Below are 15,349 nucleotides of genomic sequence, written 5' to 3' on the forward strand. Positions count from 1 at the left end.
GAAGCAATATAATGCCTTAATGTCTGCATTTGTTTTTGCCACGTTTATTCTATTACAGACAACTTAATGCATACTTTTAAAATATATTATGTGAGCTAAACATAACAAATGTAAAACTTTATGAAAACATTTTCCTTAAAGTATATATATAAAAAATGTGCTAATGTTAATGTCCCCACTACAACAACAAAAGTACTTCAATACATGTAATTTTGTCCTTGAAACATTTAATTGAAATACTGTAGGATTCCATTCATTCCTATGAAGGACTGCTCCTTCTGGGGAGTGCCAATATAGCCGACCGGTGGCTTCAAAGCCTCTCATTGGCAAATACATATCATCAGCAATCCAGGGTTTGTAAACATAATTGGTTATACCTCTAACACCGCCTAAACAAAAGTTATGAAAAGCGATCTGTCGGCTAACGCGCGTTACCGCCTCAATGTCTTTCATTCTTACACAATGAACTAACTCAGTTATCCAAAAGGGTACTATTACTTACAATGTGCATCAATAGAAACAAATACTGTACTATAGAAAATATAGAATATGACAGCAACATGCATTTGAAGGTCAGAATACGTTTGAGTTACTGTATATGTACAGTATGTGGAAAAGTATATCAATCAAGCCCACATCCGGGTGATTTGTTTCTGTATTGTAAAAAAAAGATATTGCTTGTTATCTCTGTCGACAAAAGTGAGCTTTTGTCCTTCTGTGCTTTCTGTATGTCTTTGTCTGTCTGTGATGGTTGACATCTGTCTGTCTGTCTGTCTGTGCTAGTTTAAGTCTATTTCTATAGTTTACGTAGTAGTCGATGTCAGTCTGTCTGTCAGTCTGTCTGTGCAAACATACGTCTGTCTATTTCTGTTAACTGACATTTGTCTGTCCGTCTGTCTGTTTTTGCTGGCTGACATCACTCCATCCATCTGCTCATCTGTCTGCCTGCCTGTCAGTCTGCCAGTCTATCCATCCATTTGGATAAAAGCGTCTGCTAAATGGCATATACACTGAGTATACAAAACATTAAGAACACTTGCTCTTTCCATGACATAGACTGACCAGGTGAAAGCTATGATCCCTTATTGATGTCACTTGTTAAATCCACTTCAATCAGTGTAGATGAAGGGGAGGAGACAGGTTAAGCCTTGAGACATGGATTGAGTATGTGTGCCATTCAGAGGGTGAATGTGCAAGACAAAAAATGTACAGTGAGGGAAAAAAGTATTTGATCCCCTGCTGATTTTGTACGTTTGCCCACTGACAAAGAAATGATCAGTCTATAATTTTAATGGTAGGTTTATTTGAACAGTGAGAGACAGAATAACAAAAAAAAATTCCAGAAAAATAAATAAATGTATTTGCATTTTAATGAGGGAAATAAGTATTTGACCCCTCTGCAAAACATGACTTAGTACTTGGTGGCAAAACCCTTGTTGGCAATCAGAGGTCAGACGTTTCTTGTAGTTGGCCACCAGATTTGCACACATCTCAGGAGGGATTTTGTCCCACTCCTCTTTGCAGATCTTCTCCAAGTCAATAAGGTTTCGAGGCTGATGTTTGGCAACTCGAACCTTCAGCTCCCTCCACAGATGTTCTATGGGATTAAGGTCTGGAGACTGGCTAGGCCACTCCACCTTAATGTGCTTCTTCTTGAGCCACTCCTTTGTTGCCTTGTCCGTGTGTTTTGGGTCATCGTCATGCTGTAATACCCATCCACGACCCATTTTAAATGCCCTGGCTGAGGGAAGGAGGTTCTCACCCAAGATTTGACGATACATGGCCCCGTCCATCGTCCCTTTGATGCAGTGAAGTTGTCCTGTCCCCTTAGCAGAAAAACACCCCCAAAGCATAATGTTTCCACCTCCATGTTTGACGGTGGGGATGGTGTTCTTGGGGTCATAGGCAGCATTCCTCCTCCTCCAAACACGGCGAGTTGAGTTGATGCCAAAGAGCTCCAATTTGGTCTCATCTGACCACAAAACTTTCACCCAGTTCTCCTCTGAATCATTCAGATGTTCATTGGCAAACTTCAGACGGGCATGTATATGTGCTTTCTTGAGCAGGGGGACCTTGCGGGCGCTGCAGGATTTCAGTCCTTCACGGCGTAGTGTGTTACCAATTGTTTTCTTGGTGACTATGGTCCCAGCTGCCTTGAGATCATTGACAGTTATTTTGTGTTTCTTCCATTTGCGAATAATCGCACCAACTGTTGTCACCTTCTCACCAAGCTGCTTGGCGATGGTCTTGTAGCCCATTCCAGCCTTGTGTAGGTCTACAATCTTGTCCCTGACATCCTTGTAGAGCTCTTTGGTTTTGGCCATTGTGGAGAGTTTGGAATCTGATTGATTGATTGCTTCTGTGGACAAGTGTCTTTTATACAGGTAACAAACTGAGATTAGGAGCACTCCCTTTAAAAGTGTGCTCCTAATCTCAGCTCGTTACCTGTATAAAAGACACCTGGGAGCCAGAAATCTTTCTGATTGAGAGGGGGTCAAATACTTATTTCCCTCATTAAAATGCAAATCAATTTATAACATTTTTGACATGCATTTTTCTGGATTTTTTTGTTGTTATTCTGTCTCTCACTGTTCAAATAAACCTACCATTAAAATTATAGACTGATCATTTCTTTGTCAGTGGACAAACATACAAAATCAGCAGGGGATCAAATACTTTTTTCCCCTCACTGTAAGTGCCTTTGAACGGTGTATGGTAGTAGGTGCCAGGCGCACCGGTTTGTGTCAAGAACTGCAACGCTGCTGGGTTTTTCACGCTCAACAGTTTCCCGTGTGTATCAAGAATGATCCACCACCCAAAGGACTTCCAGACAACTTGACAACTGTGGGAAGCATTGGAGTCAACATGGGCCAGCATCCCTGTGGAACGCTTTCGACACCTTGTAGGGTCCATGCCCCAACGAATTGAGGCTGTTCTAAGGGCAAAACTCAATATTAGGAAGGTGTTCCTAATGTTTGGTATACTCAGTGTATATTATATTATTGTAATATGAATTATTATATATCCATCCATGTGTGAGCTCTATCAGTTCAGACAGCCAATCTATCTCTGTGCCTCTCGTCCAGCAGCGTCTCCAGCTCTGTGATCAGGCCTTTGAACTGGATCCTGTTCTCCGGGGCATTCTCCCAACACCTCCTCATCAGAGAGTATACCTGCACACACACACACACGCATGGAGACAGACAGCATTACAAACATAAAAGAAGAAATGGAGAGAGATAGAGAGTGAAGGGAGAGAGAGCAAAGATCAGAGAAAATGTGAACCATTTTTTGAAAGATATAACGTTAGTCATGGAGAACTGCAAAAGTGTTGCTACTGCTCTCAACAACATTGCTGCCCTGAATTTAGCAGGCGCTATCGACAAAGATCAGTGGGAAAAAGTTGTGATGGACTACTTTATGCACACGGTCAGTGTGAACCGGAGTGACTTGACACAATGGGCCAAACAAGCTATACAAACAAAACAAAAAAGACACAGGACGTCTTACTTAGTTAAAGGGGTTCCGGTCTGCCGTGAAGCGTTCCTCCATGTATATGGATAAGAGTCTAGCTACATTTTCAGATATTATACGTTTCTAATTTTGGCAGAAGTCATTTTCATTGCAAGTTAAAGAGTACAGTTAGCTAGCGAACGTATGATCTGTGTAGTAATCTTATTCATATCTCAGAAATGCAATTGCATTGCTAGTTATCGCTTAATGTTAGCTAGCTAGCTAACATTGAACCTAGTTGGTTAGCTTTAACTACCTGCAGATTCATACTACAGCATTTCATGCATGGTGGCTAGCTATGACAATCCATTTGTATTGCTAGTATTGTATGGGTTGGGATTATGGTTAATTGTTTAGCTAGTTAGCTACATGTCTAAACAAAAGACTCCACTTCGCCAGATGATTACATGACCCATCAAGTTAACCAGGTGTGGCTGGGTGTGATTACGGCCATCTATTCTATTTCATGAACATGTGTACATGTCTAGACAATAGTGACCCATCCACTTAGCTAGATGTGGCTGGGGGGGTGGTTATAGCATTTCTTTCACAACGCAACATGGAAAGTGTTGGTCCCATGTTTTATAAACTGAAATAAAAGATCCCAAAAATGTTCCATACGCACAAAAAGGTTATTTCTCTAAATTGTTTAGCACAAATTTGTTTACATCCTTGTTAGTGAGCATTTCTCCTTTGCCAAGATAATCCATACACGTGACAGGTGTGGCATATCAAGAAGCTGATTAAACAGCATGATCATTACACAGGTGCACCTTGTGCTGTGGACAATAAAAGGCCACTTTGTCACACAACACAATGCCACTGACGTCTCAAGTTTAGAGGGAGCGTGAAATTGGCAAACTGACTGCAGGAATGTCAACCACAGTTGTTGCCAGAGAATTGAATGTTCATTTCTCGACCATAAGCCGCCTCCAACGTCATTTTAGAGAATTTGGCAATATGTCCAACCGACCTTACAACCGCAGACCACGTGTATGGCGTTGTGTGGCCGAGCGTTTGCTGATGTCAACGTTGTGAACAGAGTGCCCCATGGTGGGGTTATGGTATGGGTAGGCATAAGCTACAGACAACGAACACAATTGCATTTTATCGATGGCAATTTGAATGCACAGAGATACCGTGACGAGATCCTGAGGCCCATTGTCATGCCATTCATTCGCTGCCATCACCTCATGTTTCAGCATGATAATGCACAGCCCCATGTCGCAAGGATCTGTAAACAATTCCTGGAAGATGAAAATGTGCCAGTTCTTCCATGGCCTGCATACTCACCAGACATGTCACCCATTGAGCATGTTTGGGATGCTCTGGATCGACATGTACGACAGTGTGTTCCAGTTCCTGCCAATATCCAGCCATTGAAGAGGAGTGGGACAACATTCCACAGGCCACAATCAACAGCCTGATCAACTCTATGTGAAGGAGATGTTGGGCTGTATGAGGCAAATGGTGTTCACACCAGATACTGACTGGTTTTCTGATCCACGCCCCTACATTTTTTTTAAAGGTATCTGTGACCAACATGCATATACAGTGGGGAGAACAAGTATTTGATACACTGCCGATTTTGCAGGTTTTCCTACTTACAAAGCATGTAGAGGTCTGTAATTTTTATCATAGGTACACTTCAACTGTGAGAGACGGAATCTAAAACAAAAATCCAGAAAATCACATTGCATGATTTTTAAGTAAATAATTTGCATTTTATTGCATGACATAAGTATTTGATACATCAGAAAAGCAGAACTTAATATTTGGTACAGAAACCTTTGTTTGCAATTACAGTGATCATACGTTTCCTGTAGGTCTTGACCAGGTTTGCACACACTGCAGCAGGGATTTTGGCCCACTCCTCCATACAGACCTTCTCCAGATCCTTCAGGTTTCGGGGCTGTCGCTGGGCAATACGGACTTTTAGCTCCCTCCAAAGATTTTCTATTGGGTTCAGGTCTGGAGACTGGCTAGGCCACTCCAGGACCTTGAGATGCTTCTTACGGAGCCACTCCTTAGTTGCCCTGGCTGTGTGTTTCAGGTCGTTGTCATGCTGGAAGACCCAGCCACGACCCATCTGCAATGCTCTTACTGAGGGAAGGAGGTTGTTGGCCAAGATCTCGCGATACATGGCCCCATCCATCCTCCCCTCAATTCAGTGCAGTCGTCCTGTCCCCTTTGCAGAAAAGCATCCCCAAAGAATGATGTTTCCACCTCCATGCTTCACGGTTGGGATGGTGTTCTTGGGGTTGTACTCATCCTTCTTCTTCCTCCAAACACGGCGAGTGGAGTTTAGACCAAAAAGCTCAATTGTTGTCTCATCAGACCACATGACCTTCTCCCATTCCTCCTCTGGATCATCCAGATGGTCATTGGCAAACTTCAGACGGGCCTGGACATGCGCTGGCTTGAGCAGGGGGACCTTGCGTGCGCTGCAGGATTTTAATCCATGACGGCGTAGTGTGTTACTAATGGTTTTCTTTGAGACTGTGGTCCCAGCTCTCTTCAGGTCATTGACCAGGTCCTGCCGTGTAGTTCTGGGCTGATCCCTCACCTTCCTCATGATCATTGATGCCCCACGAGGTGAGATCTTGCATGGAGCCCAAGTCCGAGGGTGATTGACAGTCATCTTGAACTTCTTCCATTTTCTAATAATTGCGCCAACAGTTGTTGCCTTCTCACCAAGCTGCTTGCCTATTGTCCTGTAGCCCATCCCAGCCTTGTGCAGGTCTACAATTTTATCCCTGAAGTCCTTACACAGCTCTCTGGTCTTGGCCATTGTGGAGAGGTTGGAGTCTGTTTGATTGAGTGTGTGGACAGGTGTCTTTTATACAGGTAACGAGTTCAAACAGGTGCAATTAATACAGGTAATGAGTGGAGAACTGGAGGGCTTCTTAAAGAAAAACTAACAGGTCTGTGAGAGCCGGAATTCTTACTGGTTGGTAGGTGATCAAATACTTATGTCATGCAATAAAATGCCAATGAATTACTTAAAAATCATACAATGTGATTTTCTGGATTTTTGTTTTAGATTCCGTCTCTCACAGTTGAAGTGTACCTATGATAAAAATTACAGACCTCTACATGCTTTGTAAGTAGGAAAACCTGCAAAATCGTCAGTGTATGTTTTTTTTTTTACCCCATATGTAACTCTGTGTTGTTTTTATTGCACTACTTTGCTTTATCTTGGCCAGGTCACAGTTGTAAATGAGAACCTGTTCTCAACTGGCTTACCTGGTTAAATAAAAATTTTTTAAAAAAGTATCAAATACTTGTTCTCCCCACTGTATGTATTCCCAGTCATGTCAAATCCATAGATTAGGGCCTAATGAATTTATTTCAATTGACTGATTTCCTTATATGAACTGTAACTCACTAAAATCTTTGACATTTTTGCATGTTAAGTTTATATTTTTGTTCACTATAATAATGATAAAATATTTATAAAATATTTTTATCTCAACACTTTCTATTTTTGATATTGCTACTATGGAATATTTGCATGTAAGCTTTTCACTGTACCATTCACCCCTTCTGTATCCTGTGCATGTGACAAATAAACATAGATTTTATTTGATATAGTGTGTGCTTACCAGAGACGGTAATGTGAAGAACAACATGACCTGCACCAAAGTCAGATTAGGATATATGCCAAGGACTAGATAAAGCATATTTTTCCATGCCGTTTTTCCCTTATTGAAGGCTACTACACCACTTTTAGTCTTGAAATCTTTGGTTGTTTACTACACTACCTTACTCTGTTTAGCACATGGCCTCCATGTGAATCCTTAAAGAGTTAGGTGGGGCTAAGGCTTCAGTTGGGTGTGAACTATGCTGAATAGGTGTAGACAAAGAAGAGCTCTCCAGTAGGTGTGCCAAAACATTCAAGGGCCATATTCTCAAAAGTTTATCAACTCTCAAAGCAGAATTACTTTCCCATTGTTCCTCAACTACAGTGTATGATATACCATTTTGTAGTCTATACTTTTATCCAATGTAAAAAAAAAAAAACAATTTAAAATGTTGCTACATAAGACCGAATAGAGGTGGTCGGTCACAAATCATTACATTTTTTTTTTCGGCAATCAGCTAAAAATATAATAAAAGGTTGAAACATTGACCTAAGGGTCAAAACGTTATGATACACTTGGGAAAACATGTTCATCCCAGTGTATGCAGTTGTCCTTTTTTTGTTAATGAACATTGTAGGGTGTTCACCCTTTTTTCAAATCAAATCGTATTTGTCACATGCGGCGAATACAACGGGTGTAGACCTTACCATGAAATGCTTACAAGCCCTTAACAAAAAAAATCTGCATTGTTGGTTAAGTAAGAAAATATTTGCTAAAATATAAAATAAAATAAAGGAAGAAAAAAAGTAACACAATAAAATAACAATAATGAGGCTATATACAGGGGCTACCAGTACCATGTCAATGTGTGGGGGTACAGGTTAGTCGAGGTAATATGTACATGTAGGTAGAGGTAAAGTGACTATGCATACATAATAAACAGCGAGTGGCAGTAGCGTAAAAAAGGGGTCTATGCAAATAGTCCGGGTAGCCATTTGATTAACTGTTTAGCAGTTTAATGGCTTAGGGGTAGAAGTTGTTAAGGAGCCTTTTGGACCTAGACTTGGTGCTCTGGTACTGCTTGCCGTGCGGTAGCAGACAGAACAGTCTATGACTAGGGTGGCTGGAGTCTTTGCCAATTTTTAGGGCCTTCCTCTGACACCGCCTGGTATAGAGATCCTTGATGGCAGGAAGCTTGGCCCCAGTGATGTACTGGGCCGTATGCACTACCCTCTGTAGCGCCTTGCGGTCGGATGCCGAGCAGTTGCCATACCAAGCGGTGATGCAACGAGTCAGGATGCTCTCGATGGTGCAGCTGTATAACGTTTTGAGGATCTGAGGACCCATGCCAAATCTTTTCAGTCTCCTGAGGGGGAATAGGCTCTGTTGTGCCCTCTTCACGACTGTTGTTGTGTTTGGACCATGATAGTTTGTTAGTAATGTGGACGCCAAGGAACTTGAAGCTCTCGACCCACTCCACTACAGCCCCGTGGATGAGAATAGGGACGTGCTCGCCCCCCCCTTTCCTGTAGTCCATGATCAGCTCTTTTGTCTTGCTCACGTTGAGGGAGATGTTGTCCTGTGCCAGGTCTCTGACCTCCTCCCTCTAGGCTGTTTCATCGTTGTCGGTGATCAGGCCTACCACCGTTGTGTCGTCTGCCAACTTAATGATGGTGTTGGAGTTGTGGGTGAACAGGGAGTACAGGACGGGACTAAGCACGCACCCCTGAGAGGCCCCTGTGTTGAGGATCAGCGTGGCATACGGGTTGTTGCCTACCCTTACCACCTGGGGGCGGCCCGTCAGGAAGTCCAGGATCCAGTTGCAGAGGGAGGTGTTTAGTCCCAGGGTCCTTAGCTTAATGATGAGCTTTCAGGGAACTATGGTGTTGGACGCTGAGCTGTAGTCATCGAACAGCATTCTCACGTAGGTGTTCCTTTTGTCCAGGTGGAAAAGGGCAGTGTGGAGTGCAATGGAGATTGCGTCATCTGTGGACATGCTGGGGCGGTATGCGAATTGTAGTGGGTCTAGGGTTTCTGGGATGATGGTGTTGATGTGAGTCAACACCATCATCCCACTTCATGGCTACAGACGTGAGTGCTACAGAGTGGTAGTCATTTAGGCAGGTTACCTTTGCATTCTTGAGCACAGAGACTATGGTGGTCTTCTTGAAACGTAGGTTTTACAGACTCGGTCAGGGAGAGGTTGAAAATGTCAGTGAAGACACATGCCAGTTGGTCAGCGCATTCTCTGAGTATGAGTCCTGGTAATCCATCTGGCCCCGCGGCCTTGTGAATATTGACCTGCTTAAAGGTCTTACTGACATCGGCTACGGAGAGCGTGATCACACAGTCGTCCGGAACAGCTGGTGTTCTCATGCAAGCTTCAGTGTTGCTTGCCACGAAGCGAGCATAGAAGGCATTTAGCTCGTTTGGTAGGGTCGCGTCACTGGGCAGCTCGCGGCTGGGTTTCCCTTTGTAATCCGTAATAGTTTGCAAGTCCTGCCACATCCGACGAGCATCAGAGCCGGTGTAGTAGGATTCAATCTTAGTCCTGTATTGAGGCTTTGCCTGTTTGATGGTTCGTCGGAGGGCATTGCAGGATTTCTTATAAGCGTCCGGATTAGTGTCCCACTCCTTAAAAGCGGCAGCTCTAGTCTTTAGCTCAGTGCAGATGTTGCCTGTAATCCATGGCTTCTGGTTGGGAAATGTACGTATGGTCACTGTGGAGACGACACGTACATATCCCAACCAGAACGTACGTACATATCCCAACCAGAAGCCATTCATTGTGTATTTCTGAGTCTTTCCCTTTAAATCGCCATAGAAACGGCCCCTCTCAACGTAGATTGATCGCAGTTATAGGCAATGAAAGCCAGTGATCTGGAGGTGAAAATGACGACGGTATCACGTTGATTTTGATTGGTCCAACCAGCGGAAACACCTCCAAATAGTACCACCTCACAACACCAAATATGGAAGAGATACAACAAAGAGCGGCACAGTCTAAACTAGCAACGGTTACAGCAAATTAACGTTCCTATTTAATCAACAATGTCAAGTATAAGTATATTAAGGTTATAATATTGTAGAGAACAATCTAATGATTAATTCTATGTAATTTATAATGACATAGGGCAAAGAAAACAACGTTTTGACATTCATTTCATAGCACCCTCTTGAATTGCCCCATTTCCTCTACATTCTACAGCAGTGAGTGAACGCCCTAAACATTGACTTTGATACCCCAGCACCTGCTCGGAACCATCGGATGTGCAGGATGTTCTATTCCCACTCATTCCTATTGAGGATAATTTTAGTATAGAATAACACTACTGAATGTGTATTTAGAAAGTGTACTATTAGCTTTGGTGTGGAGCAAAGTTGCCCCTAGACGCTGATCTTGGGTCAGTTTAGCATTTCCCCCACTAATGGTTAAGGTTAGGATTGGGGAGGGGAAGCTGATCCTAGATCTGTACCTAGGGGAATCTTCACCCCGGAGCCTTAGCTTTAAGATGAAAGATAAGGAAAGACTACAGCCTTGGTGAGCAGATGACACCACGTCCCGGAGTTCTCTTACCGTTTCTGGGCAGCGAGGTGGACAGGGCAGCCTCCTGCCGGCCATCAGCACTTTCACCAATAGGGTGAGAGTCATCATACCCTGGGTTGGACGAAGCATCTCCAAAAATACCTGTGAACAACCATGTCACATGATCTAAACCAAAACAGATGGGAAACTGGTCCTACGCTCCAATTCTGGCCGTACCTACAGCCCAGTCTTTACTCTCAAACTATACACTCATGCACGTCTTCCCATGCATTTAAAAACATTGGATTGGTGCAAGCTTGGGGAAGGAGTTTCCTCCATATTTCTTACTCTAGTCATTTTCTTTAAAATACATGATGTGCACACTTAGGGAGAAAGGTCAGAGTATTGAACTGCAGAATAATTTGATCCCATAACAGACAAGTGCTAGCTTGATCAACTAAGACAATAATTATGTACATCTCATCAGATACTGTACATGTTAAATGTTTTCTCAAATCAATAAAGTTTAACGAATTTGTATGAAACTATTTTCATTGTGAAGTGAGGTAAACACAGAAAGTTCTTTACCTCGTCAGGACTGCTGCTTGTCTCGCAGTAGGTCATCAGCTCATAGAGGGTCACTCCGAAGGACCACACGTCAGACGCAGGGTAAAACCTACTGTCCACCAGGCACTCAGGAGCATACCTACAAGGCAACACATACTGTAACAAAATGTTTTGCAAAAAAAACCTAGAGATAAGCATTTCAAGTTTAGGTAGTCCCTCCCTTTTTTCAGTTTGATTTCTTCCGTTTGGTGCCTATTATCAATGAACACGACAAAGGTAAATACAGTGAGGGAAAAAAGTATTTGATCCCCTGCTGATTTTGTACATTTGATCATTTCTTTGTCAGTGGGCAGTCTATAATTTTAATGGTAGGTTTATTTAAACAGTGAGAGACAGAATAACAACAACAAAAATCCAGAAAAACACATGTCAAAAATGTTATTAATTGATTTGCATTTTAATGAGGGAAATAAGTATTTGACCCCTCTGCAAAACATGACTTAGTGCTTGGTGGCAAAACCCTTGTTGGCAATCACAGAGCTAAGACGTTTCTTGTAGTTGGCCACCAGGTTTACACAGATCTCAGGAGGGATTTTGTCCCACTCCTCTTTGCAGATCTTCTCCAAGTCATTAAGGTTTCGAGCCTGACGTTTGGCAACTCGAACCTTCAGCTCCCTCCACAGATTTTCTATGGGATTAAGGTCTGGAGACTGGCTAGGCCACTCCAGGACCTTAATGTGCCTCTTCTTGAGCCACTCCTTTGTTGCCTTGGCCGTGTGTTTTGGGTCATTGTCATGCTGGAATACACATCCACGACACATTTTCAATGCCCTGGCTGAGGGAAGGAGGTACTCACCCACGATTTGACGGTACATGGCCCCGTCCATCGTCCCTTTGATGCGGTGAAGTTGTCCTGTCCCCTTAGCAGAAAAACACCCCCAAAGCATAATGTTTCCACCTCCATGTTTGACGGTGGGGATGGTGTTCTTGGGGTCATAGGCAGCATTCCTCCTCCTCCAAACATGGCGAGTTGAGTTGATGCCAAAGAGCTCCATTTTGGTCTCATCTGACCACAGCACTTTCACCCAGTTCTCGTCTGAATCATTCAGATGTTCATTGGCAAACTTCAGACGGGCATGTATATGTGCTTTCTTGAGCAGGGGGACCTTGTGGGAGCTGCAGGATTTCAGTCCTTCACGGCGTAGTGTGTTACCAATTGTTTTCTTGGTGACTATGGTCCCAGCTGCCTTGAAATCATTGACAAGATCCTCCCGTGTAGTTCTGGGCTGATTCCTCACCGTTCTCATGATCATTGCAACTCCACGAGGTGAGATCTTGCATGGAGCCCTAGGCCAAGGGAGATTGACAGTTCTTTTGTGTTTCTTCCATTTGCGAATAATCGCACCAACTGTTGTCACCTTCTCATCAAGCTGCTTGGCGATGGTCTTGTAGCCCATTCCAGCCTTGTGTAGGTCTACAATCTTGTCCCTGACATCCTTGGAGAGCTCTTTGGTCTTGGCCATGGTGGAGAGTTTGGAATCTGATTGATTGATTGCTTCTGTGGACAGGTGTCTTTTATTCAGGTAACAAACTGAGATTAGGAGCACTCCCTTTAAGAGTGAGCTCCTAATCTCAGTTTGTTACCTGTATAAAAGTCACCTGGGAGCCAGAAATATTTCTGATTGAGAGGGGGTCAAATACTTATTTCCCTAATTAAAATGCAAATTTTTGACATGCGTTTTTCTGGATTTTTTTGTTGTTATTCTGTCTCTCACTGTTCAAATAAACCTACCATTAAAATTATAGACTGATCATTTCTTTGTCAGTGGGCAAACGTACAAAATCAGCAGGGGATCAAATACTTTTTCCCCTCACTGTTTGTCAGCTAAAGTCAATACAATGAGCTCCAACCTGTCAAGATCATAGGAGATTTTAATCGGATACATCACAGATAGCAACGATAGACTGGCTCCAGGCTTTTAAATGGCATGTGACCTTATCTCCTTAACTTTGATTTGGGAGTGAACCATCAAGTTAAGTTCTAGGACCTGGTCTTGTTATTCTATTTCTAAGTTGCTCACCAGAACACAGGGCTGGCGGTGTCCTCTTTGACAGTGTAGTAACTCTTGTCCTCCTTCATGCTCTTGGTGAGGCCAAAGTCTCCAATCTTCACTGTGCTCTCGTTCTCCACCAGAACGTTCCTGGCCGCCAAATCCCGGTGGATGAACCGCTGGGATCCCAAGTAATCCATTCCCTGAGACACACACACACATTTTCACTATGGGGGTTTTCACTTGTTTCTATAGTTTGTATACTTTTATAGCTATTTACCTTGTGGTTTCTATGAGTCATTGAAACATTCAACACAACATTTCATTTAGTACTAGCCACAGTTACCAACTGTGTTCATTTCTTTGTAAGTAGCAGAAAGTTAATTTAAATAAGGACTGCAATGCTTTAGAATGTCCAACTCTCTCCATAATCAGAAACCGCAGCACATACAGCGCAGCGCCTTCGTAAAAGTATTCAGAACCCTAGACTTTTCCACATTTTGTTAGGTTACAGACTTATTCTAAAATTGATTCTACACACAAAACCCCATAACGACAAAGCAAATACAGATTTTTAGAAATATTTGCTAATTTAAAAAAAGAAACGGAAATATTACATTTACATAAGTATTCAGACCCTTTACTCAGTACTTTGTTGAAGCACCTTTGGCAGCGATTACAGCCTTCTTGGGTATGACGCTACAAGCTTGGCACACCTGTATTTGGGGAGTTTCTCACATTCTTCTCTGCAGATCCTCTCAAGCTTTGTCAGGTTGGATGGGGAGCGTTGCTGAACTCAAGGACATTCAGAGACTTGTCCCGAAGCGACTACTGCGTTGTCTTGGCTGTGTGCTTAGGGTCGTTGTCCTGTTGGAAGGTGAACCTTCGCCCCAGTCTGAGGTCCTGAGAGCTCTGGAGCAGGTTTTCATCAAGGATCTCTCTGTACTTTGCTCCGTTCATCTTTCCCTCGATCCTGACTAGTCTCCCAGTCCCTGCTGCTGAAAAACATCCCCCCAGCATGATGCTGCCACCACCATGCTTCACCGTAGGGATGGTGCCAGGTTTCCTCCAGATGTGACGCTTGGTATTCAGGCCAAAGAGTTCAATCTTGGTTTCATCAGACCAGAGAATCTTGTTTCTCATGGTCTGAGAGTCTTTAGGTGCCTTTTCGCAAACTCCAAGCAGGCTGTCATGTGCCTTTTACTGTCATGTGCCTTTACGTCTGGCCACTCTACCATAAAGGCCTGATTGGTGGAGTGCTGCATAGATGGTTGTCCTTCTGGAAGGTTCTCCCATCTCCACAGAGGAATTCTAGAGCGCTGTCAGAGTGACCATCGGGTTCTTGGTCACCTCCCTGACCAAAGCCCTTCTCCCCCGATTGCTCAGTTTGGCCAGGAGGCCAGCTCTAGGAAGAATCTTGGTGGTTCCAAACTTCTTCCATTTAAGAATGATGGAGGCCACTGTGTTCTTGGGGACCTTCAATGCTGCAGAAATGTTTTGGTACCCTTCCCCAGATCTGTGCCTCGACACAATCCTGTCTCGGAGCTCTACAGACAATTGCTTCGACCTCATGGCTTGGTTTTTGCTCTGACATGCACTGTCAACTCTGGGACCTTCTAAAGACAGGTGAGTGCCTTTCCAAATGTCCAATCAATTGAATTTACCACAGGTGGACTCCAATGACGTTGTAGAAACATTTCAAGGATGATCAATGGAAACAGGATGCACCTGAGCTCAATTTCGAGTCTCATAGCAAAGGGTATGAATACTCATGTAAATAAGGTATTGCTGTTTTTTATTTTTTATAAATTTCCATTTTAGAATAAGGCTGTAACGTAACAAAATGTGGAAAAAGTCAAGGGGTCTGAATACTTTCTGAAGGCACTGTACATAAATACCTATAGTGTATTAGTTAAAACAATGAAATTCAATTTTTTGGGGCATTAATAAAGCTCCATACTACTATACCTGGCAGATCTGAAGGGCGTAGTGGAGGAGCCTCTTGAGGTCAGTCTGGTGTTTCCTCCTGGGAAGATAGTCCTTCAGACTCCCCGCTGGAAGGTACTCCATAATCAGCTTAATGGTCTTCCCACCTAGACAGAGAAACA

General features: G+C 43.2%; 1 protein-coding gene across 2 annotated transcripts in view; it reads right to left on the reverse strand.

The window, feature by feature from the left end:
• Window positions 1–2,926: 2,926 nt before the first annotated feature.
• LOC121534951 (tyrosine-protein kinase JAK1-like) overlaps window positions 2,927–15,349 on the reverse strand; it is a 29,309-nt gene continuing 16,886 nt past the window's right edge. For both annotated transcript variants that reach the window (XM_045206216.1, XM_041841585.2), the window contains exons 22-26: window positions 15,210–15,334; window positions 13,272–13,444; window positions 11,212–11,329; window positions 10,675–10,785; window positions 2,927–3,173 (exon numbers count right to left, since the gene is read on the reverse strand). In XM_045206216.1, coding sequence (XP_045062151.1) covers window positions 3,051–3,173; window positions 10,675–10,785; window positions 11,212–11,329; window positions 13,272–13,444; window positions 15,210–15,334 — 650 coding nt within the window. In that variant the 3' untranslated portion in view covers window positions 2,927–3,050. The remainder of the gene's footprint in view (window positions 3,174–10,674; window positions 10,786–11,211; window positions 11,330–13,271; window positions 13,445–15,209; window positions 15,335–15,349) is intronic.

This window comes from Coregonus clupeaformis, chromosome 21, assembly GCF_020615455.1.
Source record: "Coregonus clupeaformis isolate EN_2021a chromosome 21, ASM2061545v1, whole genome shotgun sequence".
Lineage (NCBI taxonomy): Eukaryota > Metazoa > Chordata > Actinopteri > Salmoniformes > Salmonidae > Coregonus > Coregonus clupeaformis.